Here is a 27,231-nt window from a genome sequence, read left to right as displayed (position 1 = left end):
CTTCCTCTACTACTTCATGAATAAAATGATATTGAACGCCTATGTGCTTCGTTCTTGAGTGAAAGGCTGGATTCCTTGCGATGTGCAAGGCACTTTGACTGTTACAAAATATTGGAATCATATCTTAATTGTGCCCGAGTTCCTCCATTAACCTTTGTAATCAAATTGCTTCCTTACAAGATTGCGTAGCTATCATATATTCAGTTTTTGTAGTTGATAATGCTACAACTACTTGTAATTTTGATAACCAACTTAATGCTCCTCCTGCAAGTGTGAACACATATCTTGTAGTGGATTTTGTTTTGTCAAGGTCTCCTACGAAATCAGAGTCAACATAACCTTTGATGATAAATTCAGATCCTCTAAAACATAAAGTAACATTTGAGGTTTCTTTGATATATCTCAGGATCCTTTTTACAGCACTCCAGTGCTCTTTTCCTGGATTTGCCATGAATCTGCTGACCATCCCGACAGATTGAGCGATATCTGGTTTGGTGCAAATCATGGCGTACATAAGGCTTCCCACTACAGATGCATATGGTACTCGAGACATTTCTATCTTCTTTGCCTCATTGCTAGGACACATCTCAGAAGATAATTTAAAATTGATAGGAAGTGGGGGTATAGATTGACTTACTCGCTTGCATGTTGAAGCGCTGTAAGACCTTTTTCAAGTAATTTTCTTGGAATAGCCAAATCTTTTTATCTTTTCTGTCTCGGCAAATCTGCATCCCCAAAATCTTGTTTGCTGGTCCCAAAATCCTTCTGAAGGTTGTAGAAGGCTTAAAGAAGGGGGTTGAATCTATGACCTTCTTTTACTTTAATGAAATAACCCTTTTAAAATAAACTTTCAATCTGAATCTTTTTTAACTCAGCAGCGGAAAATTTATGAGACAATTTTATTTTGTCTCATGAATATCAAAAAACAGAATAGAGCAGGAAAGAGAGAAGCTGACACCATCATGTATCCTAGTTCGGTTGCCTTATGCAATGCAACCTACATCCAGTCTCCACCACAACAGTGGTGGAATTTTCACTATAGTTAAAGTATTACATACACCAATTCCACAGGATTGACACAATCCTTTCACACTCAAATTCTAACCTAACTTGACTTGGTTATGCTAATACCCAATTATTCACTCTTAGTGCTAACCCAACTAAGAAAGGGGTACCTCACAGGTACAAGATACAAGACACAGAATCTACTTAAACAAATCTGAAATAACTCTAGACTTTTCGCTCATGTGTATCTCTTTGCCTTTTTTTACTCTTAGGCTCTTTCAATGACTCTCTCATTCAGCCTTTTACCTCAAGAAATTATAGAAAGATAAACATTGAAAAGTAAATTATAATATGTAAAACATGAAGGAGATTGATGCTTCAACAGCCTCTTTGCTATGTGATGAACCAGATTTACTTGCCTCTGATTTAGTTTCTCATTCTGGCGGAATGCCCTTTTGACTAGGAAGCACTGTCCATGTTGATGAACTTTTTCAGAGAACTCTTCTCAGAATATAACTCACCAAAACTCTGGTTATCTCTCCTTAGCTTCTGAATGATAAAAAATCTTCTTTTGTATCTCCTTGCATGTTGTTGAGTTGCTCTCTCCTAGGTCAACTTCTTGAGTTGTGAGCTTCACCAACTCACTTTTTCACTTTCTTCCATTTTTTCTCAAATTAGGAACTTTGGTTCTGACCTTTTTTTGTTGACCGAAAGCCACAGGGCAGCAGAAACAAATATTTTCAATGGTAAACCCAGATCTTAGCCATTGAAACACTACTTGATCCCCAAGACACACTTTTGACCATAGATTCACAGCAGTGTTGAACAGAGATAATCTTTCCCATGTAACCCAATTTGGAGTGGCAGAGAGTTGAAAATGAAGAGAAGAAAATGAGATGCTTGTAGAAGGAAATAAATCACATTTAGCTTCTAACTTCTCTTGATACAGTTTAATGTGGGTGATTAGACTTCAACCTTTTTTGCTAAACCTTCTCTTTCTTGCTTCTTTGGTGAATAGCTTAGGAACTAAGCTCTCTCTCACTTCTCTAATTTTTGACCAAGAGGGAAAAAAGGTGAACGTTGCTTTTGGTGAAAGCAAATTGGAGGGATTTGCTTGCTATCAGGCTTGGATCAGTTCTTTTCATTCAGCCCGTTGATTTCTTTGGTTTGATTTCTTTGTTTGTACAACCCATCAGCATTGGTTTTATTCAATGTTCTGAAAACCGGTTCGAACCGGCCGGTCGAACCGGTCGAACCGGACGCTGAAGCGGTTCGGTCAACAAAGAAAACCGCAAAATTTGTTAACCGGTATTGAACCGACGAACCGGCCGGTTACCGGTCGGTCGAACCGAACCGGGACCCGGTCGGTTTTTTTAGCTGGCAGCAAAACGGCAGCGTTTTGCAGTGTGGGAACCCTAATTGCTAATTTCCCTTTTCTCCTTCGTCACTTCGTGTTCGTGCTTCGCCTTCACTCCAGCCTCCAGCCTCCACAGACCCACACTCCCACTCCCACAGCACAACACCGACGAGGCCACGAGGCCACGACCCACCACGACCCACCGGCCACCACTGGGAGAGACAGAACGCCTGAAGCCCTCAACGCACCCACCTCCGTCGCGCCCTCAGCAGCGTCGCGCCCTCAGCAGCGTCGCCCTCAGCAGCGCGCCCTCAGCAGCGTCGCCCTCAGCACCGTCGCCCTCAGCAGCGTCGCCCTCAGCAGCGTCGCCCTCAGCCACTTCGCCGTCAGCGTCTGCCTCTTGAGAGAAAGCAACAGAGAAGCGTCAGCAGCGTTGAAGAACTGAAGTCCTCATTTCCACGACCCACTCACGCCCTCACCGCCGTCGCACTCACGCCCTCAGCCACTTCGCATGTCACCGCTGTCGCACTCTGCCTCTGAGAAAGCAGTAGAGAAGCGTTGAAGCGTTGAAGCGTTGTCCTTCAAGCTCTGAGAGAAAGCAACAGAGTTCCTCATTTCCAGGTAATTTTTAATTAGGTTATGAACATGATTTTGTGATGCAATCCCATTCTGATGAAACTGTGCTCTGATGCAATCCGATTCTGATGAAACTGTGCTCTGAAAACTGAAACTGTTATGAGTTTATTTTGTGATTTCATTGATTCTGATTTCTGATGAACTGAACTGATGAACTGAACTCTGATTTTGATTCTGAAACTGTTCTGAATTTATTTTTTTATTTCATTGATTCTGCTGAACTGAACTGATGAACTGAACTGATGAACTGAACTCTAATTTTGATTCTGAAAACTGTTCTGAATTTATTTTTTGATTTTATTGATTCTGATGAACTGAATTCTAATTTTGTAAACAAAAAATTTTATTGAACCTGAGATGTTGTACTTGTTTAGTTGTTACTTGTTTGTAACTTTGTATACTCTAATTTTGATTCTGAAACTGTTCTGAATTTATTTTTTGATTTTATTGATTCTGATGAACTGAACTGATGAACTGAACTCTGATTTTGATTCTGAAACTGTTCTGAATTTATTTTTTGATTTCATTGATTCTGATGAACTGTGCTATGATGAACTGAACTGATGAACTGAACTCTGATTTTGATTCTGAAACTGTTCTGAGTTTATTTTCTGATTTTATTGATTCTGATGAACTGTGCTATGATGAACTGAACTCTGAGTCTCTACTCTCTGAAACTGTTATGAAATAATTTTGGGATTTCATTGATTCTGATGAACTGAACTCTGATGAACTGAATTCTAATTTTGTAAACAAAAAATTTTATTGAACCTGAGATGTTGTACTTGTTTAGTTGTTACTTGTTTGTAACTTTGTATACTCTGATTTTGGATTTTGGATGATGTTTGTTCATTTATTGTGAAATTGAGAGTTGAGATTATTGGGTTGGATTGCTGGTAATATTTAGGTATGGAAGAAAGTATCAATCAAGACCTACCTAGGAATAATAATGCTGAAAATAATTCTGAGATTATTGGGTTTGATTGGTTGTTTGAGGACTTTTGAACTTTGAATTTGTATTTGAATGAGATTATAACATTTGGTTTATGTAGTACTTTTAATTTGAATGATATTTTAAAGTTTAGATTAGACTATAATTATATTTTCATGTGCTTATTTACATTTTAATTATTATTTTATTATAAAACGGTTTTTACGGTTCAACTACGGTCAAACCGGTTGAACCTATGAACCAGTGAACCAGTGCTTAGAGCGGTTCGATGATCGGTTCGGTTTTCAGAACCTTGGTTTTATTTTCATCGTATTGGGCTGCTGGAACAATGAGTTTTGGCATGCAATATTTAATCAGAAATAAGCAACACTAATTAGTTAATTTGCCCAATAAAATAATGTTTGTCATCATTAATTACTTTAGTTAATTTATTAACTCAACACCTTCATATCGAACTCTCTAGCCAACTGAGTCTTTAATTCCTGGATACGATCTTTGTTGGGGCCTATCACCAACATGTCATCCACGTATAACAGCAGAATGATGAAATCATCATTACTAGACCTCCTGTAATAAACACAATGGTCTGACTGAAGTCTGTTGTAATCAAGGCTAATAATGAAGGAATCAAATCTCTTGTACCAACATCTTGGCGCATGCTTTAAGCCGTATAGAGATTTGATTAACTTGCAAACTAAGTTTTCTTTTCCTGATTCTTCAAAGCCTTCTGGTGGAGCATATATATTTCTTCTTCAAGTTCACCATGAAGAAAGACAGTCTTTACATCTAGTTGCTCTAGATGTAAGTCATACACATCACATATAGCAAGAACTATTCTTATTGTAGAAATTCTAACTACTGAAGAAAAAATTTCATTGAAATCAATACCTTCTTTATGAGAAAATCCCTTCACCACCAATCTTGCATGATAACGTTCTATCTGGTTGTGATTGTCACACTTTATTTTGTAAACCCATTTGTTACCAATTGCTTTCTTTCTGTCCGGGAGTGGGATAAGCTCCCACGTCTTGTTTCTACGTAGTGCTTCTATTTCTTCTTGCATGGCTATCATCCATAAAGAAAAATATGGACTTTCAACAACCTTTTGAAATGTTGATGGTTCTCCATTTTCAATAACAAAACAATATTCATCATGGAAGGTCATGACATAGTCGGCATGCCATTATGGTTTTCTCAATTCTCGTGTTGTTTTGCAAGATTCAGCTGGTTCTTGTACAACTTGCTCAGGTTCTGCTTTAGAAGAGTCCTTTTCTCTAGACTTATCAGTCATGTATATTGAAGTAGTTTCTTCAGTGCTATTGTTGTTTTCTTTCTCCTTTTGTAACTCATTTCAACAAATATAACATCTCTACTGACAATAAATTTGTGGACAGTGGGGTCTCACAAACGATACCTCTTTACATTGTCAGCATAATCCAAGAAGATATACTTTCTTAATTTAGGATCAAGCTTTGTTCTTTCTTGGGTATTGAACATCACATAAATAGGACTTCCAAATATATGGATAGAAGAATAATCAGATGGCTTACCTTGCCACATTTTCATTTGATTTTTCAACCCAATTGCTGTTGACGGTGATCTGTTAATCACGTAACAGACTGTTTTGACTGCTTCTGTCCAAAAGGACTTGGCTAATCCTGCAGTTCGCAATATAGCTCGAGTTCTTTCTAGTAGAGTTCTGTTCATCCGCTCTACAACACTATTTTGCTGAGGTGTATATGCAACTGTGAATTGCCTCTGAATACCCTCATGCTTGCAAAATGCAATGAAATCACCATTAGTGTATTCTTTTCCATTGTCTGTAAGTTTATATTCAAAGTACTGTTAACACACACTTTAAATAGTGGGTATTCTTTTCCATTAGGGTATATATATATATATATATATATATATATATATATATATATATATATATATATATATATATATATATATATATATATTCAAAGTACTGTTAACATACATTAACAAGCATTCATAAAATATATATATAGGTACACAACCGTTAGAGAAAGAATTAAATCGTAAACGGTAGTTTATATTTTATATTAATATATTAATTTGTAAATACTCTATAGTAATAAGAATATTTGAAATATAAATGCTGGTTGGGAAGAAGTCCCAACAAAGAGACAGGATATAGAATATAGAATTTTTAGGATTGGTAAGGTCAATTCTATTTTAATTTTTGTTGGGAGGACTTAATTAAAAATGACTCACAAAATATTATTTTATAATTTTTAGAGATGTGAATTAAAATTATTTTGGAGGGTTAAAGATTAGCCTAAAATTTGGACTAAATTGACACTATTAACTTTAAGCTTTTCTTAATTAGATTGCAAAACTAGTAAAGGGATCATTTCTATTCTTATTGCTTTCCCTTATGCCTCAATGGGGCCAAGTATTCAATGATTACATGTTATCGGACAGATAGATATGAATCAAGCTCCTCTAAAATAAAGAAGTTGATAAATTGAGTATTTAATAATTCTTAAGTCAAGGTAGTAAAATCCACACATGATATTTATTTATTTATTAGGAATATAAAAATAAAAATATTAAATAACGTGAACAACGATTTAAAAAATAAAAGTTAAATTAATTATTAAAACTAGATTTTTAATTTATTAGAATAATCAATTTTTAAATTTAAATTATTAGGGTTAGGTAACGTAATTTTTTCCGTCACATCACATTCTTATTCCATCTCAACTCTCTTCCTCTTCCAACTCACGTTTTCTCCTTCTATTACGCTACAACAAAAACGACGTCATAGCTTCAACCACCGTAAGGTGCAGCATCGCTGAATGCCGTCCACCATTACGGCTTGCTCCTCGCGCGCCGTAGCCACCGCCAAACGTCGCAGCCCACCCCACTTTGCGATTTGTAGTAGTGTCGCCCGACCATTGCAATCCTTTTTCACTCTACAATTCGCAACAGCAAAGACAACTATCGTAGTCCCTCTCCCTCGTGTTGGTAGCTGCGCTGTCCGACCACCGCAATAAACCCTCCCTCGCTATTCGCAGCAACGCCGTCCGACCGCCGTACCTGTCATAGTCCAAACCAAGTCATGACTGGCGCTTAAGGGACAAGTCCCTTAGCAAGTCGAACGACCAAATTTTCAAAAAAAATGGACAAAATCTCCTCTATTCTTAGAATCTTTCCAACTTTAATATTATCTTCCTATATCGATAGTAAATATCTATTTCCAAAGACAACAACATATTCCAATCATATCCACAACCCAACATATCAAAAGTCACATCATATATATTAAGTTGATAACTAAAGTATATAGTTAAATCCATATGTTTTACATAACTAAGTCATAATTACTATCTAAATAGTTTGAGATTCAAAATAACATAACCCACACAAAGACTCTGCCTGTGACATATGGAGCACTAATAAACTCTAGGTTTTTGCATGAAAGTTCCATTACATATCACATAGTCTTTGGAAAGAAGAATGACTTATCGAAATGAATAAGATCTATCGTGGGGTGGGTGAAATGGAACCTAGAACGACACCTGTATCTGAAAAACATGAAAATATAATAGGGTGAGTTTTGCAACTCAGTGAGCAAACATTATATCTATAACCCACACGAGACAATACAAATTTTACTTTAAAAGTTATATTTCTTTTTAAAGATAAGAAATTCATATTAATTAATTATGTAAACAAATAGATAAATAGTTAAGCAGATGAAATGAAATTGGAGTTCTCATTCCAGAAGTCAAATCAAATCAAATATTACACACTTACGGCGACTCAACCTCTAAGATAGTCATTTCCTCTAGTGCGCCCATACGGTATAAAAGATTCAACGTACGACCTATACGTTGGGCTAACAACACTCCTGCTAGCTGAGGTTTGAGTTAGATGCATCTAAATTAATGTCATAACCACCGTTAACTACGATTTTTTAGTCAGAGCCTCCCAAACCAAATCACTTATAATATATTACTAATCAAATATATATAAGAATGCATACTAAAATTTAGTTAACGTTTAATAAAGTCAAGTAAAAAAATATGTATGCTTTACAAATTATATAAATATCATCTCGTGTGTATTTTTATAAAATTATAAGTTTCACAAATCAATATTTATTTCAAAAATTCAAAAGTCATAATAATAAAATATTTTCAAACTCTAAAAATAATTATTCAATTTAATATGTTGATAATAATACACTTAAAAATAATTATAGACATAATATCCACTCACAACTTGGTTCTAAAAAACCGGAAGCAACTCTGAGCGCACCATCGAACTACCAATTGATGTCCAATAATTTTACAACTCTAAAATATGACAATAATAATATTTGTAAGCTAACAATATTGTCAATTAACAAAATCTTATTCAATTTAACAAAAGTCCCAAACTTTCTAACTTTAATAACCCTAATTCGGATTTATGCATACCCATAAATATAGGGATAACAAAAGTCGGAGATAGCTAATTATTGAGTCAAAGAATTATTTGAAGCCTCCATAATAACTAGAACTCAAAAGTTGAACGCTTCTTTCACTTATTAAGTTGAAATTCTATGATTTGAAAGATTTGAGAACATAAGATTCTGAATAAATAGAGATAGAATAAAAAAAAGAAGTAAGATGATGAAGGTGAATTTGATGATATTAGATAGTTGGTTGCAATGAGAAGAGATAAAGAAGAGATGAGAAAATATAATTGGGAAGGGAAGGAAAAAAAGTTTTAAATTTTATTTTTTTGGAAAGAAATGAAAAGAGAGTGAAAGAGAGAAGGGAGAGTGGAGGGAGAGGAGAAGAGAGACAAGGAATATTTAAGAAGGGACTTGTGCCTCCATGTGCTCTTCTTTTTTCTCTTTTTTTTTCCATCTTTTTTGGTTACTACGGTACCACCTCTCTTCTCGTGATTTGCAACATTGCCGATCACCGACACCGGAGCATCCTCCCTCTCTTTCCTGTTTCTACTTTGTTGTGGTTAACTCATAATATGCCGAATGATTATTTTAATTTTTATGTGGACGGTTATTCGATTAGAATTAATTTAATTATATACAATTAAAATATGATATATGTTCAATTCACTAGGTATGCGAATGATTATTTTTATGGATGGTTATTTTTAAGTGTTGATGAAGGTTTTGGGGGGAAAAGTTGGTGGTTTGATAAGTTATGGTATAATAGATGATTAAAATTTTTGAATTATCGAATGAGATTTTTTGGTTGGGTAATTCGAGTGGAGTGTTTTTATTTTATTTTATTTGGCTAAATTTTCAGCTCGTTATTCATGTTGTTTAGATTCTCTATTGTCTATCTAGCAAAGCCGAATTTTAATATAATGTATTTAAAAAAAGTATTGGCTGGTAATTAAAATATTGAATGGAGTTGATTACTAGTGGCAAGTTGATTGATTGAACATAAAGTTCACATGGTAATTTCTTAGAAGATGGATGAGAAGGGATCCAAAGCTTGTGGCATGCTTCAATTAAAAACACAAAATCAAATACTTTGAGGGTGCTTGACTTAGAAAGCAAAATGAACAGAAACATCATTGGTTATGGAGTTCTCATTCCATATTTTAATGGCAGATCAGATGAAACTGTGTACGGTGTATCCTAGTTAGTTCTAATTAATCTCTGCTTTCTTTGTGTGCTTCCAAGAATGGATTTCCAAGAAGAACATGATAGTTCTTGGGAATTCCAAAAAGAGAACACGGATGATTGGTTCGTAGGAAGAGTGAATCACATAAAATATCACAGGAAGCACTCAAGCAGAGATGTTAACAAAGTTTCAGATTCAAGTCCAAAAATACACAGAATTCCACAGTACATGGCTGAAAGGGTGGAGTTTAGAAAATATTATGAGGCACAAATCATCTCAATCGGTCCAATTCATCTAGCCAAAATAGATACTCTTCAAGGAAAGCCATATAAGGATGCATGGACAGCAATGGACAAGCTTGTACGAGTGCACCAGGATTTGCTTATCTTGAACAACCAAATTCCCTTCCCATGGCTCAGGGTCTTGTGCAACGACGACCAGAGGCTCGAAAAATGCCTCCACAACTTCCTCCATGTTCATGGTATTGAGTCTGAAAGAGCCTAACAGCGGAAATGATACAAATGTCCAACACAAGAATAATATAGAAGCACTCACAACACAATATGGCAGCAACTATAACAAGCAAATATAGCAAGTAAAACAATAATAAGAATACGCCGAGATTTTAACGTGGAAAACTCCCTCAATGTGAGAGGTAAAAACCACGGGTCGTCCAGACTAATGAAATAGCTCCACTATAATCAAATGAGATACAAGAGAGTCTCAAACAAAGCACAAAAACGTGCATATAACCAGCCAAAACATCAAAGCACCAAAGCTCATGTATGAGAAGCAAGAAGATGAGCTTCTGTCGAAGCCAATTTCTCTCTCTGCAGACCTCCAATTAAAATCTCCACCTTTCAGAATGAAGAACAAGATGTGAAGAATCTACAATTCAAATTTCACGTCGATCCAACGGTGAAAGAATAAGAAACTGCCGTTCAAAGATTGCTGTTCCGTGTAAAAACGGGAAACATAATTTCTCCCTTGCGAAGCCAATTTCTCCTACTGCAAATCTCCAATCAACATCTCCACCGACCAGAATGAAGAACAAGATGAGAGGAACACACAGTTTAAATTTCAAACTGATCCAACGGTGAACAACTGAGAAACTACCATTTGAAATTTACTACTTTGGGAAAAAACGGAAATTCTGTTTTCCCCTTTCTTTCTCTCTTTGGTGGCTATTCTCTCTACCTCTCAATCACCCCCAAAATCTGATTAGGGTTGTGCCACAACAGATGCAAAGAGACACCCTCAAAATGTTGGACTTAGACCTCATAAAGGAGAGAAAAACCCAACAGAGTCAGCACCCAAGCTTCCGAGAAAGAAAAGAAAGAATGAAGAAGTGAAGGTAGCCGTGGAAGGAGATGATGACGAGGAAGGGCCCTCTTAATGAGAGACCAACACACATTGTATAAGGATATCAACAACAAGAGGAGATCCCTGCACCTCAGGAAATATCGAATTGGGACCATACGGGAGCTCAAGGCAGCCGGGATTCGTGCCAGAAAACTTTCCGACAACAACTCAGTCTTCCCTAGCTTCAAAGATGGGATGCTGCACCTTCCAAAACTCATAGTGGATGGCTCAACGGCTCATATCTTCCTCAACCTTGTAGCCTATGATATGTGTCCTGATTTTCGAAACCACTTCGAGATCAGCTCATTTTTAGTCTTCATGAATGTGAAGGAACTCAGATTAGCTGACATAATTATCAATGAACTTGCCAGTGACAAAGAAGTAGCAGATCTGTTTAATAAGATGGACAGCATTCTTGTGCCTGAGACACCATTGTTCGGCCACGTTAGAGACCAGATCAATTCACATTTTAAGTCCAAACGAGGCAGGATCATAATGCTGTCTTGGATGGGAGAGGCCTCTAACACCTTTTTTCGCTCGCCATGGACCATCATCGCCTTGTTTGCTGCCACTCTTGGTCTTGTTCTTACATTCATCCAAACATGGTTTGCTATCCACCCTAAAGCTTCATAAGTCATAACATCACCCTTGAGCTGGATTCTGCTTTTCTTATGTTTGTTGTTGTCATGTTAAAATTCATAGTCTCTAAAAATACAAGCAGACATCAGCCATGTTGGCCCTTTTGTCAACTAAAATTCTGTCATGATTATGTTTATTAGTAGTTACTCCCATATTTGCCATAACTTGGTAAATTACTGAGTATGCTCAAGAATTCAAGATGCTACAAAGAAAATTTTCAAAGAATATTGACAATAGAATAGTAAACAATAAAGGTAACTGACATGACATACATTCCACAAAATGTCTAGCATACTACACAGACATCACTTCATCAAATTCAAATCAATACCTGCACAAGCCATAACAATCTCAATTCTCAAACACTTGACAATGGAAGAGAGAGGGAGAAACCTATTTTCAAGTAAAGCCAAATTCACATTAGACCAACTTCATCCTAACTTCACAACTTGTATTTGATATATCACCAACTTCCCTTTTTTTTTGTTCTTTCCTTTATTAGAGCATCATTCACCGGTATTCTCTTTCAAGTCATGTTTTGATTCTTTTACCTCCAAGATTAAGTCTGAACCGTCATCTTCGGTCCCAGATTTCGGATCACTGTTTTCTACGGCTGGATGGCTTTTGAATAATTCACTATTCTCTATCTGAGAAATTTTGTCTTTAGATTCTCCCTTTAGCAGTTCAACGACATCAAGCATGGTAGGTCTCTTCTCAGGTTGATTTTGAGCGCATATCAGCGCAGTAAAAACAACCCTTTTAAGCTCTTCCTCCACATACTCACCGTTTAGTCGTGGATCAGCGAGTTCACTAAATTTCCTTTCGCATACCAATGGCAGTGCCCAATCAACTATTGGCCGCTTAACTGCCGAACTAAGCTTTTCAATTGGTTTCTTGCCGCTAGCAAGTTCTAGAAGGAGAATACCAAAACTATAGACATCACAACTCTCATTTGCTTTGCCTAACATGGCGTATTCTGGGGCGAGGTATCCGAGGGTACCCTTAACTTTTGTAGTCACGTGCGTTGCACCATCAGGTATCAACTTAGCAAAACCAAAATCAGCAACCCGGGCCTGGAAATCCGAGTCTAGCAAAACGTTGCTTGCCTTGATATCCCTGTGGATGATATGCGGTGTTGCTTGGTGGTGAAGATATCTGAAAGTTATAACATTTAGGATTAAACAATAGTATAAGGTATAACTATGTTTTTAATCCCTATAAACGTGTTATTTTTATTTTGGCCCATCTAAAGTTTTTAGTTTACTCTTGGAAACTCATTTTCTATTATTAAATTAGTTACCACTCTCATGATATCATCTAGAGCCAATGTTAAGTTGCCATATTATAAAGACTCCGAAATTCTACAAATGTTTGTAGATATTAAGACCAAAGCTTTTGATATAATAATCAAAATTATGTAGCGACATGGACTAAAAACAAAAAAAGAGGGATCAAAACTAGGTTTTTACTCACACAATCCCCTCAGCAGATCCAATTGCAATATCCATCCGCCGTTTCCAATCAAGAAGGCATTCTGACGAGTGCGATCCATGTAGATGAGAGAGCAAGCTCAGATTCGGCATATAATCATATACAATCAACCGTTCCTGCCCTTCAGCACAATAGCCACGTAGACTAAGAAGATTCCTGTGCCGAACTCTTGCCAATATTTCAACTTCAACGGCAAATTCCATGTCAGCTTTGTTGCTCCAAACTTTCAATCTCTTGACTGCGATCTGCAAGTGTACACAGATCAACATAGCAACAACTTTATAGGGATCAAAAGTCAAAGCAGAATGTTAAGAACTTTGAAACGGAAAAATGGTAATATAGTTAAGATATTTGGATCAACATCTTTTTCAATAACTTGAATTCACATCCACTAGGTAAAATATTTTGATCAGAGATTCATGCATCATTGGCTCCTCAAAATGCTGATAACATTTTCTATTCTATAAATCACATTATAAAGTCAAATCAAATCCTAGAAGTGCTAAGAATCTGCTAAGGCACGCAAATAAAAAATGCCTACCATTCAAGACTCATCTGGTATCATGTTACAAAAGCAAGTCTAATCACATTGAAGGATTGCTTCAATGGAAAAATAGGTTCAGCCAAAAGGGGGATTCTCAGTTTCTAAATCCATGCACTTCAATCCCTAATAAGATCGAGAGAGAAAAAAAATTATTCTTTGCATGTCCCTCAAAATATGATCCTTTCATCAATGAAAGAATGATCTTTACTTATTGTGATGTAAGATCGATGCATGAAATTTTATAAAGCAAAGTCCATGGATAAAGCAACAAGTCAGACAATTAGATCATCACACACGAGATTGCTGTGAAATTACTATACAAGTAACAAATTCACAGCATGAGTTGGCAACCACAATTAACACTGCCAAACCAAGATTCACATTCACCACAATAAGAAGGCATATATTGCATGAACTTTTTGACAAAATAACAACAACAACAACAACAATAGAAAAGAATGTAGTCCTTACTTGCGATCCGTCCCAAAGTTGGCCCCAATACACACTGCCAAAGCCCCCTTCTCCAAGCTTGTTATCATAGTTAAAATTATTTGTAGCAGACTGTAATTCCTTCAAAGAAAACACACGCCACGTCGCGTGTTCTTTCCCTCGTTTCTTGCTGCACAATAAGAGACTCCAACATCAATAATCCACCTAAAGAAATTATGTACTCTAAGAATTCTCCGGATTAATGAAACAAGCACCTTTTGTGCCCAGAATCAGAATCAGAAAATTTAATCATTGCATATATGGTGAATTCACTAACACTCAAAAGTCAAACCTCCACTCTATTATTTTTGCCTCTATCGATTCTGCCTCTACCTAACAACATAATCTTCAATGGATCTTCCTACTCAAAACTATCTTTACTAATCCATGGAATCAGAAACCTAGAATCCAAAACCATCTCTAATATTAGTTTTCTTCAAATTTCCCTTTTTCACTTTCAAAATTCAAACAAAGCCTTCAAGTCACAATAAGCAAAATTATGACCCTAAACAACCCCCAAAAACATAGTAGTAATAATAACAATAAAAAAAATTGTAACAAGGAAGAGTTATTCATAACAATAGATTAACGAATTTTACTCTCATACCCATTTCCGCAGCATAACCAAAGAGCCATAACTCTCTCAGCACCAAAACCCAGAAAGCAAGCGAACAAAAAATCCGAACTTGAAACCGACCCAGCCAACCAATTCCAGTGTTGTTGCTGGTCCTCAATTATCAAAGCTCAAAGCTATCGTTATCTATTCGATGATTCGGTTCTGTGCCTAACTTGGTTTCAGTGTTGAAAGAAGGCGTTGCAGCAGAAAATTATGAGAGAGAAAGAGTGATTATGAAAAACGCGTTCTTTTTGCTATCAGAAATTGATCAAAGTTTGTGAGAGAATCTTGCGCTTGATTATGCAGAAGAATCTATGATATTTGTTGTTGTTCTTTCTTCTTCCTTGTGAAGCTGAATTTTTGAAGTACAGCTGTTTGCAAATTTCAAAATAACACACCTGGGACCCACTTTTTTGTTTTTCAACGTCAATTTTTGCGTGATCATTTTTTTTAAAAGAATAAATGTCCAAATTCGTTTCTTAAACTTTATTTTTAGTAAATTAAATTATTTTTTAGGTTTTCTTTTCATTGAATTAAATTAATGTCTCAAATTATCTAACATACATTATTTTGATTCTTAGGCAATATTCCTCATAACACACTTTGTCACTTTGACCTATATTGATAATAATTATCACAAAAATATTGTTTTATCTAACAGTGAAATTTAATATTGCAAATTAACATGAATAAACGGACAAGATTGTCACCCAAAAAAAAGAACGGTACAAGATTAAAAAAAAAAACAGAAAGAAAGATAGGTTAAAAAATATTTGGATTCATTAAAATTTGAGAGACGAATTTAATTAGTACACAAATTTTAAAAGATCATTTGAGAATTGAGGCTGATACTATAATTACTAAATAGGTAAAATATTTTACATCCTCAATGTTTGCAAGAATTTTAAATAATGCTTATAACATTTCAATTTTACCCACAACATTTGAATAAGTCTTAATTATATCCATATATTTTTATTTGTTAATATAGTTTAAAAGAGGAATGTTAGGAACCATCAATTTTTGTGATTTATAGCCATCAAATAGTCAATAATGATAGTTTTAATGGTGTAAGATTGGTGTGAAATTTCATTCAATAACTCACTTTTTTTTGCTAGTTACATGCTGGACAAAATTTAATAAAGTTGCTGATCCTAGACTTTTTCTAGTTTAAAATTATCCTAAATTTAAAAAAAAGTTGTAATCATTTTTATATTTTGACATATATAATTAACTTATAGGAATATAATTAAATTTATGTCAAATATTAACAGAAAAAATAATAGATGTAAATTAAAATGTCATGGATATTTTAAAAAATTCTTATAAATATTAGAGACTAAAAATATAGTTTACCTTGCCAAAGATCTTTGGAATAGCTGGGAGAACAGGTTGACAAATTTGCAATTAGAGGCCAGGTATGTCAAATCTTGATGCTCATAAACTAATCAAGTAGTTAACAAAATACTATTGATATTATTGCCAACTTTCCACTACTAAAGGGACATAAACTCATAAACTCATAATTGTTGAGTATTGATAAGAAGTTTTTGATGATAAATAATGCCAATAGCATAATTTCAACTAAAATTTATGGGAAAATTCATAGATTTGATCTATTCTAGAATATAATAACGCTCTGCTGTAATTTTTTTCTCTTTTTAATTTTCTACATGTATGAACAAATAATTTTGATGAGACAATGATTGGGGTGGCAACGCTTTTTTTTTTTATTTCAATTAAGGTTGAAATATTTTCCATAGATTTTCATATATAATTTTTTTTTATAAATATCCAATTCGATTCAATTCGTTCAGTAGAGTGATATGTTACTAAGAGAGTTGAGTGTAGAGCAGTTATATTATATTAAAAATATATCAGGAATAAGTATCGAATAGTAATTTTTCATTCACATAAAAAAATTTTAATTTAATCATTAAATCAAGATCTTCAATTAAAAGTTTAATATTTTTGTATATATAAAAGTCAAATCTATTCTGTGGTATATAAATATTATATCACAATCTCAAGATCTTTATCATATTATTAAATATTGTATTTTTTTATAATTTGTGAATATTCTATCAGATAGAATTAGAATTGGCATCGTATAAAATATAAACCTATAAATAAAGTAAGATTGAATTTAGTAAAAAAATTAATCTATAAATAAAATTAAAATTAAGTCTAAACTTTATTTTATTCTACTTATTGTCATCTTTATACTAAATTAATAGCCTTAATTATATAATAAAATGAATTTTAATGTCAAATTTATATAACAATATATTATTTTTAGTAGAGTGCATCGCCTCCATTTAAAAAGGTAATTAATTTAAGGATATATTTGTGTAAAAATTTAAAAAATATATAAAAAAAGATTAAACATAGAAGTTTGCTTAATTTTCATACACATTATAATAATTTAAATGTTTTGATAAAAAATAGATCAAATCTACAAACAATCTTTTAATACAAAATTAGTTCCCACGAAAGTATTTTATTTTTTTCGTAGTTAATCGAGATAATATTTAATTTGGTCCCTAAATTTACACGTAAATCTCAATTTAGTCTCTAAAGTTTCAATTGCCTCTATTTAGTTCCCTAACTTTGTGAACATAACTCATATTAGTCTTTAAAACAATTTTCAATTAACGGAACACTATTGTGACAGCCAAATGCCACACTAAATTTTATAAAATAATGTTGTTTTGGTTTTGGCATTCAAATAATCTAAAAATAACATCCTAAATGGTGTTTATTGAAATTTTACCTAACAAAATAAGTGATACGATGTTGTTTTTGAGCTATTTAAATGTCAAAACCAAAATTGTATCATTTTACAAGTTTTAACGTGACATGTGATAGTTTACAACAGTATTTTATTAATGTTTTTATACTAAAAATAGTCTTAGAAATTAATATGAGGTATATTTATAAATTTTGGAGATTAAATAAAGACAATTAAAATTTCAGAGACTAAATTAAGACTCACATGTTCAATGACCAAATTGAGTATTATCTGATGATAATCTTTTTCCGACAGGGGTTGTTGTCGATGCTTTTGGTCAAACTGAAATCCACATCAGCATGATGATGGAGCAACGCGCCTGAAAGCACGTGGAGTAAATAACACTCCCCTTAACACTTATCACTTATATATATATATATATATATATATATATATATATATATATTCTTCTTCTTGTTCTTCGCACTTTGCCACTTATATATATATATATATATATATTCCAATCCAATTCTTCTCATCTTCCAATCTTTTCTCTTCCGCACTTAATCTAAAACCCCTTTCTGTCTATTCAATTTTAATCGGGATTCGTCGTTTTGTTCTTCGAACCCTAACCCTAGAACCATTATTCGATATCTTTTTTATTCCAATCGAAATTGAAATTGGGGGTTAATTGATTTTTGGGGGAGCTGAATTACCGAGCGGGGAAACCACGATCGGAATTTTGAACGATGTCTGCTGCCGTGTGCGGAAGCAAGAGATCTTTCTTCGAAGAACTTCCCCCTTCGCCGCCGCTCTCCAAGAAGCTCCGTTATTCATCACCGATTCGATTCGCTCCTCCTTCTCTCATTGATCACCTTCGAACCTTTTTCCCTCACATGGATGATCTGGTATTTTTCTTTTCAATATCATGAGTTTTCTTCCCCCTTTTGATGTAACCTTCTATTTTCTAATTGAGTCTTAATTTCAGGATATTTTTCTATTTCCAGTTTTTAATTTTTTTCAAAAATTTATTTTGCTTCTTGGTTAAAACGTTTCCCTTCAGCTAGTGATGGTGATGCGATAATTTGAACTGCGTAATTTTTTAAGAGAAGTGATTGCTAGATTAAGAAGAAATATATTTTTTGGATTTTGAATGAGCATGAGCTGTATACTTGTGATGATCATGGGTTGATGATCTTCAAATTTTGAATATGTGATTCTGCTTTTACTTATAGGTTCTAGAGAGAGCACTTGAGGAATGTGGCAATGATCTAGATGCTGCCATCAAGAGGCTGAACGAGCTTTGCTTGGGGACTACTGATGGAAATACTGGAACTGCTGAAGAACCACAAGTTGAAGTTAATGCGGATACAGGTATCATTTTCATCTGAAATTGAATGTTTAGTTTATTGAATATTGAATTATTGGGGAAAAGGATTCTGCTTTTACATATCCTTGAATTGAGTTAGTTGTCAAAAGTTTAGTGGTTAATCTTTGCAGATAAGTTGGAAGATGATGGGCTTGCTTCTGCTTCTGCTTCTGATAACTTGCCTGCAGTGGACAACCTTCCTAAAGATGGTGCAGAATGGGTCGAATTTTTCGTACGAGAAATGATGGTTGCTACTAGTGTTGATGATGCTAGAGCTCGAGCTGCTAGAATGCTGGAAGCTCTGGAGAAATCAATAAGTGCCCGTGTAAGCGCTGAAGCAACAAATGTTCAGAAGGTATTCGTGTTTACCAAGCATTATGTTATATCTTGCATGACAGTATCTCACTTATTGAATGCCCTTAGCAAGGGACAAATAGTTTTGTACTGTATGTTATCCACTTGCTGCTATTGAAGTAGCACTTGGTCAGTACTGGTCCATTTCAGGAAGAATATATAGTGGACACAGGCTGAGGACATTGGTCCTGACTTTTTTACAAATGACTTTTGTGTTATTGTCTGTAATGTGTATATACCCATCTTAATTCAGTTACTAATGATTGATCATAACACTATGGGAGAGGATGAAACTTGCTATGCTTAGACATTTGTTTTATGATTTTCTTTGAATAAACACACATTGCATGCTGAAGATTATGCTTATCAGTTAAAAATAACAGTAACTTTTTATATCTTTTCAGGAGAATTTGTTGCTAAAGGAGCAAATTCAGGTGCTGATTAAGGAAAGAAATTCTTTCAAAAATGCGTTTAGAATCCAGCATGAGCGTTTTTCTGATTATGATGAAAAGAACCAAGAGTTGCAGCATTTGAAGCAGTTAGTATCTCAATATCAAGAACAGATCAGAACTCTTGAGGTCAGTATCAATTTTATCTCTATTTCATACTAATCTCATTATTTCATTTAAATTTCTCTTTGATAACATGCCTTTGTATATTCTAATATAACCTTGAGTTACATGGTTTTGTTGGTAGGTGAACAACTATGCTTTGGCAATGCATTTGAAGCAAGCTCAACAGAACAACCGCTTTCCAGGGCATTTCCCTCCTGATGTCTTCTAATTGCACAATGCAAATATTAGGAATATGTCATAATAAAGCCACCAAAGTAGCTGAATTTTTTTGTTGGGTCTAAGGTTCCGTCATTATTAGTTTCTGAGGGGGAAGGTAGGAATTGCATTCCATATGCTGTCAACCCGGCTTATAATTATAATTTGATGTTGTAAGATGTTTTCAGTTAATTCAATTATCGCGGTTTAATTACTCCATTTTGTTGTCTTTTATTTTACGTTTGGCTTTTAATTGTTAGCACTGAGCAAGAAGCATATTTTGCTCTTAGAGCAGCTTTCTCTCCAATATTGTTCATAAATAAAACTTGTTGTTTGACTGTTGAGCATTGCACTTATTCGTGCAACGTTTTCACTCGCATTTACTTAAATTCTTAGAAAATTTAAACTAAAAATCTCCATCTCAATTTGTTCTAGCTTGTAGCAGCGAATAATTGAGGTATGCCATTTTAAAATTTTGCCCATTAATTGCTCTCCTGTATTTCTCTTCCTATGCAAACTTCTCTAAATCTTATTATCTATCGAATGCAAGCACTGAAAAACCTTTGCATAATATTTCACAGGCCAATGGTGATACCACAAAATATAGAGAATTAAGTAAGATGCTTAAGGATAGATGTTTGGTTAAATTTAGTTAAAACATTAAGTTGGTAGCATTTTTCTTAAAATTGTTTTCCTCCAAATTTAAACCCAAACTCAAATATAGATAAATCCACATGCTCGAATAATGTTTTATTCATCATCAAGAACATATAGCAAACTAGAAAAAGCAAAAGATCGTCCATAATATTGTGTTGATTCTGCTTTCTAGAATTAATTCTTGGCTTCTCTGAAATTACTTGGTTGAAACTAGCTCCTTGACGCTAGCAGGAACGAAGCACTGAGATTATGGCTATCTTAGTTTGTTGTTGAAAGAAAGGATAACATATGCAGACACTGTTTTCTAATGCTTTCATACAAGACAATTTCTTATAGTTTTTACAGAATGAATAATTAGTTTGAGGATCTTCAAAATTACTCTTAGCAAGCTTGTCAAGAGAGACATGTAGCATTGTTCTCAACTCTGAAAGAAAAGTATATGCTCTATTCTGTGAATTTTCATTAGGTGAAATATAAGTAATTGGAATTTCCTATAACTCTTTTTTCTCCCCCTCTTAACAGTGGAATTTTTGAAGTGTGTTTAGTTTTGTATTTTGCAAATGTGATTGTAATTATAGGATTGATTTTGATCAAAATTCGTCTAGTAACTATAGTATTATATGCACATCAAAAATATAAAATAAACTAGCAATCTTTAGATTGTCCATGATAAGCAAATCCATGTTAATGTTTAGATTTCGATGTTAATGTTTAGATTTCGATGGGGATGGGAGAAAGTTGTTTGCATTTTAGGCCTGGAAGCTTTCTTAACTTGTCTGGGTAATTGCTTTTCGGCTTCTTCTAGTCCCTTCAGTTCTCGTTCTAACCAAGAGGGTACCACATACTCTTATGAAAGGAGAAGAAAAGAACATGAATCATTCTTTGAGTGTCTTTTGGATTGATTATAGTTAATTCTGTTTTCTAGAATTGATTCTTCATTGTACTTACGCATAGATATCAAACAAGAAATCATGCATATCACGTGTATAGCTTTTGTAGAATGAATAATTGGTTTGAGGATCTTTAAAATTAGGAAAATATTAAACAATGTGAACAATGGATATATTGGATGTTCAATTCACTAGGTATGCAGATGATTATTCTAATATTAAGATTTATGTGAGTAATTTGGAGTGTAGTATATTTTACTTGAATTTACCCAATTTTAGGACCCGTTGTTCATGTTGTTCAAAAAAATTAATTGGTTATCTAGCATAACCCTTAAAATTATGGGGAATGCTAGGGAGACAATGACTTTGTTGAACAATGTGAACAACCACCAATCAAATAAAAACACACTACACCTCCAAATTAAACTTCTAAATTTTAATATTAAAATAACCATCCGTACACCAGTAAAATAACATCCGATATATCTATTGTTTACATTGTTTAATATTTTCATTGTTTACCTATACTTTTCCTAAAATTATTCTTACTAAGTTTGTCAAGAGAAACATGCAGCGTTGTTCTCAACTCTTACAATTACAAACGCCAATTCTACGTTTTCTTCTCAATTATTGATGATGGTAGTAATGTTTGCTTGGTGAACATAAACTCTGTCATTAATAAGAGTACATTGAAATCTTGAAATAATAATTCAACTGAAGCATTTAAGGTTATGTAGAGATTATTTGGTATGATGTGATTTTGATCAAAATTGGTTGATACTAAAAAATAGTATATATATACTAATAGCTTGTTAATATTGAATAACATTTATGTCACAAGTAAGCATGGTTAGAAAGCTAATTTAAAAAATAAAACATAATTAATCCTTGATATCTTAGCACATAGATATAATATAAGTAGAATCATTCAATCTTTTTAGATAATCAAACAAATGATTAAGAGGCATAACAGGATAATATTCAAATACAAATTATTGTTCACATACTCATCATGCAATGTGAGTGATGGTTTATTCATAATTAAACACACAAAAGTGGATGGTTTATCCATCCACTGCTACCTTGACTTCTTCATTCTCTGTTTTCTTTCTGGGAAGCTTGGGTGCTGTCTGAATACCATGAACTTGGAGGAAGTTGCAGAGGCATTTTTTGGATCAACTGACAAGTCTGATTTTTCCAGCAATTCTAGCACACAACATCCATCCACTATAAGTTATTAAATAATTTCTCCCGCATTGATGACCATCTGTCCTCCCCATAGAATTCCCTAAATATATCTTCAAACTTTAAGTTAGCATTGCTGCCCATGCTTTCTTATACAGCTCTCCTTGCCTAGTTTCTAATACACTTCTATGAAACTCACGCAGATAACTTGCCAACCAGGTTTCCTCCCTGTTTTCCATTGTTGGATGCATACTATCGAGTAGGTGGGTTGAGGTGAGAAAACAAATGACTCGGAGTGTGTTTGGTTGTTTTACAATCTAGTTAAGTCAAGCTCAAAGTCTTTGATTTTCTGTTTCTTAATTTTAAAACAATCACATTTGGAATCCACATCTGAACCCCAATTAAGTTTGAATCACAAACCAAAGATCCGAATGACTGGGATTTCTTGTGCATGTGAAAAAGAGAGACACTTGGGACAAGGGATGGTGAAGGATGCCATTTGGAACAAACCCCACAAACCAAAAACCGATTTTTTTTTAGCTGCTGAGCTCAAACGACAGTGTGATCTAGCGAAGTGGGTGAGTTAGAATATAAGGATTCTTTGTGACAATGAGGTCGAAGAAGGAATGGAGAATGGTGTGCGAGGAAATGGAGAAAAGCTTGCAATGAATGATGGAAACTACGAAGGAGGAACACTGGTTTTAACAGTGTGTGGCTTTGGTTTCGATGATTCCAATGAAAAGTATGACCTCTGTTCTACATGAGTTCTTTACGAGTCCTGACCCGAATAGTATTGAGCTATAGCTTGAGAGTGTATCACGGGTTTCAACAAGTTACTTAAGAGACCTCTCACTCTTCCCAATGACACAGTGCCTACTCCAAGCGTAGAGTGCAAGGCCATCATAATAAATACTGAATCCATACCAAAGGAAGAAGTGCAAGCTACTAAAGGGTCAGAGAAGAGAGAAGCTCCAGAAAAGACTGAGGTTACCCTATCACATGTTCCCTCTGTGACACCCATTCAAGAGCTTGAAGCACCACACCCTCAGAATCCCCAAAAGGAGACCAAAGACGAGCACTGCTCACAGTTTTTGAAAGTTTTTAAGAAGCTACAAATCAATATTCTTTTTGCTGAGGTTTTGAAGCAGAGGCCTCTCTCTACTGGAAGAAACTTCATTGATACTAAGAGAGACAAATTGGTGCTGAGGTTACGAAAGGATTAGATGGTTTTCAAGGTCTTTAAACCTCTACTACCCCCTGATAAAGGAGGTACTTGCATGCAGAGTACAATACTAAAACTTCCTCCCTTGGTGGAAACTCATACAGTTTCTCCATCCATCAAACATAAGTTTGGTGTTGGGTGTGCACTATCAACCAAGGAGGAAGGTCCCAAAAGAAGGATGCATAAGGGATGGAAAAACAACAATATCCCTACTGAAGGCTTCTCACCAGGGACGAGGGTAGTATTTCTTGCAAGCCCAATCCTACCTCAGGCAATGAATAGGATCTTGTCTCTTGAGCATATTAAGCTGATCCATGAGAGCACAGGAAGGAAGTTCCCAGTGAGGAGTGAGGATTTATTCCTCTATGACTATGTTCCTCCTTGAAGGAACTGACCGTCAAGCTAGTGACGGTAAAGAAGCGCTTGTTGGGAGGTAACCTGGTGGACGAAATTGTGATTTCATATTCATTGTAATTGGATTTTAGAAATTGGCACGAGTGGACACAACTCCGTTCAACTAACCAGCAAGTGTACTGGGTCGTCCAAGTAATAAACCTTACGTGAGTAAGGGTCGATCCCACAGAGATTGTTGGTATGAAGCAAGCTATGGTCACCTTGCAAATCTCAGTTAGGCAGATTAAAGGGGAATTGTGATTATTGGAATAAATAATAAATAAAAAGGAATGATAAAAGGGATAGAAAATTTATGCAGATTCATTAGTGGGAATTTCAGATAAGTGAATGGAGATGCTGCAGAGCCCAAGGACGCCTGCTCTCCTACTGCTTCTACTCAATCCTTCTTACTCCTTTCCATGGCAAGCTTTGTATAGGGGTTCACCATCAACTGTGGCTACTTTCATCCTCTCGGGAAAATGATCCTATGCGGTTGTCAGTCGCACGGCTAATCGTCTGGAGGCATCACCCATGGCTGATGGCTACATCCCATCCTCGCAGTGAAAACTAATGCTCACGCACTCTGTCACAGTACGGCTAATCACCGGTTGGTTCCCTCCCCTACTGGAATAGAATCCCTCTTTTGCGTCTGTCACTAACGCCCAGCAGGTTACAAGTTTGAAGCACGTCACAGTCATTCATTACCGGAATCCTACTCGGAATACCACAGACAAGGTGAGACTTTCCGGATTCCCAGGATCCTACTTGGAATACCACCGACAAGGTGAGACTTTCCGGATCCTCATAAATGCCGCCATCCATCTAGCTTATACCACGAAGATTCTGTTGGGAAATCTAAGAGATACGCATTCAATCTCTGTTTCATGTAGAACGGAAGTGGTTGTCAATCACGCGCGTTCATAAGTGAGAATGATAATGAGGGTAATCTAACTCATCACATTCATCATGTTTCTTGGGTACGAATGAATATCTTGGAATAAGAATAAGAGAGATTTGAATAAAAGATAATAGAATTGCATTGATACTTGAGGTACAGCAGAGCTCCACACCCTTAATCTATGGTGTGCAGAAACTCCACCGTTGAAAATACATAAGTAAGAGAGGTTCAGGCATGGCCGAATGGCCAGCCTCCCTAACGTGATCAATGATCTCTTAGGATGAAGAATAAAACAAAACTGAGACCAAAGATGTCTAATACAATAGATAAATGTCCTATATATACTAGACTAGCTACTAGGGTTTACATGAGTAAGTAATTGATGCATAAATCCACTTCCGGGGCCCACTTGGTGTATGCTTGGGCTGAGCTTGATCATTCCACGAGCTAAGGCATTTCTTGGCGTCAAACTCCAGGTTATGACGTGTTTTGGGCGTTCAACTCCGGATCATGACGTTTTTCTGGCGTTTAACTCCAGACAGCAGCATGTACTTGGCGTTCAACGCCAAGTTACGTCGTCTTTCTTCGAATAAAGTATGGACTATTATATATTGCTGGAAAGCCCTGGATGTCTACTTTCCAACGCCGTTGAGAGCGCGCCAATTGGAGTTCTGTAGCTCCAGAAAATCCATTTCGAGTGCAGGGAGGTCAGATTCCAACAGCATCAGCAGTCCTTTTGTCAGCCTTCTTCAGAGTTTTGCTCAAATCCCTCAATTTCAGTCAGAATTTACCTGAAATCACAGAAAAACACACAAACTCATAGTAAAGTCCAGAAATGTGAATTTAACATAAAAACTAATGAAAACATCCCTAAAAGTAGCTCAAACTTACTAAAAACTATATAAAAACAATGCCAAAAAGCGTATAAATTATCCGCTCATCACAACCCAACCATGAGTAGAGTACTATTATTTTTATTTATTTTGTTTATCTCCATTTGCTTTCATTTTAACTAATTTCCATAAGTTTTCCTTACTTGTTAACGTTTGTGATCATGTGTAACATTTAGAGCAGAAATAGGAACGTATAGGAGAGAAACAGAACTCCTTGGAGAGTGCCCCTTACTAGCGTTCAACGCCAGAAGGGAGAAGAGAGTTGGGAGTTCAACGCCCATAAGGGAAGCAGTTCTGGCATTCAACGCCAAGAGGGGACCAAGTTTTCTTTGCTTGTGGATAAGCAAACTGTCTAAGTTTGATGTTACAGAGCGAGCTACAGGTGTATATTATCATGATTGGCACCAAAGGGAGATGAATCATTTTCACAGAAGAGAACAGCCTGAGCAACCATTAGTACTGAGGTGGTTGAGTTTCATTCTCCATTTCTTTCTATTTTTCAGTATTTCATTCTGTTTTCTATTCTAGATTTTACATGATCACTATTAAGGTTTTCTTTTCTTTTTAGTCTAGTAGTTTAAATTTTCAAAAAAAAAATTGGGTTTAAGATATCTTTTGTACCCCACAACAAGCTTAAAAAGAAAATTTTTGAAAAAAAAGTAGTAAAATACATAAGATATTGAGTTATATCATGAGTTATTCCAATTACTTTGATGTGGTGGCTTTACTTTTACTTTCTGAATGTATGTATTAATAGTGCATAATTGATATTGAAGTTAAGTATGTTGGCTTTTGAAGAACAGTAAATTTAGAAAAGTATTATCGATTCTCTGAAAAATAAAAAATATTTATTCTTGAAGTAAGAAAAAGCAGCAAAAAGAAAAAAAATAAAAGAAAAAAAAAGCTCAAAAAGAAAACTGAAAAGAGCAAGGATCCAAAGTTTTGAGCATCAATGGTTAGGAGGGTCAAAAATTGGCCTAGAAAGCTCAAATGAGTTGCTGTCCCTAACTATATGCTTGTGGTGTGAAGGTGTCAAGTAAAAGCTTGAGACTGAGCAGTTAAAGTCATGATTCAAAGCTGAAGAGTACGCTTAAGAACTCTGGGCACCACTGTCTGGGAATTTAAGCAAAGCTAAATTCGAATCCAAAGGGTTCTCCCAG

The 27,231-nt window shown here is 35.0% G+C and overlaps 3 protein-coding genes across 4 annotated transcripts; 2 read left to right on the top strand and 1 right to left on the bottom strand.

Annotated features, from left to right (window-relative positions):
* Window positions 1-10,963: 10,963 nt before the first annotated feature.
* On the top strand, window positions 10,964-11,563 carry LOC140180900 (UPF0481 protein At3g47200-like). Its single transcript, XM_072222473.1, has one exon. The coding sequence runs from the start codon at window positions 10,964-10,966 to the stop codon at window positions 11,561-11,563; it is 600 nt and encodes a 199-aa protein (XP_072078574.1).
* A 220-nt stretch (window positions 11,564-11,783) lies between these two features.
* Window positions 11,784-15,169, bottom strand: LOC112731390 (PTI1-like tyrosine-protein kinase At3g15890). Of its 2 annotated transcripts, none has more exons than XM_025780855.3 (4): window positions 14,701-15,169; window positions 14,076-14,223; window positions 13,043-13,305; window positions 11,784-12,724 (listed from the first exon to the last, which is right to left on the bottom strand). In XM_025780855.3, the coding sequence occupies exons 1-4, from the start codon at window positions 14,727-14,729 to the stop codon at window positions 12,076-12,078; spliced, it is 1,089 nt and encodes a 362-aa protein (XP_025636640.1). In that variant the 5' UTR covers window positions 14,730-15,169; the 3' UTR covers window positions 11,784-12,075. The 2 variants fall into 2 exon arrangements, with proteins under 2 accessions (XP_025636640.1, XP_072068655.1); XM_072212554.1 differs by having other exon boundaries at window positions 13,043-13,727; window positions 14,701-15,064.
* Window positions 15,170-17,853: 2,684 nt separating this feature from the next.
* On the top strand, window positions 17,854-20,152 carry LOC112731374 (uncharacterized). The gene is made up of 5 exons (XM_025780854.3): window positions 17,854-18,348; window positions 18,676-18,814; window positions 18,941-19,164; window positions 19,568-19,741; window positions 19,860-20,152. Exons 1-5 carry the CDS (start codon window positions 18,190-18,192, stop codon window positions 19,944-19,946), a joined length of 783 nt encoding a protein of 260 aa, XP_025636639.1. The 5' UTR covers window positions 17,854-18,189; the 3' UTR covers window positions 19,947-20,152.
* The last annotated feature ends 7,079 nt before the right edge of the window (window positions 20,153-27,231 follow it).

Source organism: Arachis hypogaea, chromosome 2 (genome assembly GCF_003086295.3).
Source record: "Arachis hypogaea cultivar Tifrunner chromosome 2, arahy.Tifrunner.gnm2.J5K5, whole genome shotgun sequence".
NCBI classification, from domain to species: domain Eukaryota; kingdom Viridiplantae; phylum Streptophyta; class Magnoliopsida; order Fabales; family Fabaceae; genus Arachis; species Arachis hypogaea.
This window is presented reverse-complemented; position numbering and strand designations above follow the sequence as displayed.

Excerpts from the sequence above, each read along its gene's own strand:
- LOC112731390 (XM_025780855.3), bottom strand. The coding sequence starts at position 14,729 with ATGGCTCTTTGGTTATGCTGCGGAAATGG. Across the intron at positions 14,224-14,700 it reads TGGTTATGCTGCGGAAATGG|CAAGAAACGAGGGAAAGAAC; the intron begins GTATGAGAGTAA and ends CTTATTGTGCAG. Across the intron at positions 13,306-14,075 it reads AACTTTGGGACGGATCGCAA|ATCGCAGTCAAGAGATTGAA; the intron begins GTAAGGACTACA and ends GTACACTTGCAG.
- LOC140180900 (XM_072222473.1), top strand. The coding sequence starts at position 10,964 with ATGAGAGACCAACACACATTGTATAAGGATATCAACAACAAGAGGAGA.
- LOC112731374 (XM_025780854.3), top strand. The coding sequence starts at position 18,190 with ATGTCTGCTGCCGTGTGCGGAAGCAAGAGATCTTTCTTCGAAGAACTT. Across the intron at positions 19,165-19,567 it reads AAGCAACAAATGTTCAGAAG|GAGAATTTGTTGCTAAAGGA; the intron begins GTATTCGTGTTT and ends ATATCTTTTCAG. Across the intron at positions 19,742-19,859 it reads AACAGATCAGAACTCTTGAG|GTGAACAACTATGCTTTGGC; the intron begins GTCAGTATCAAT and ends TTTTGTTGGTAG.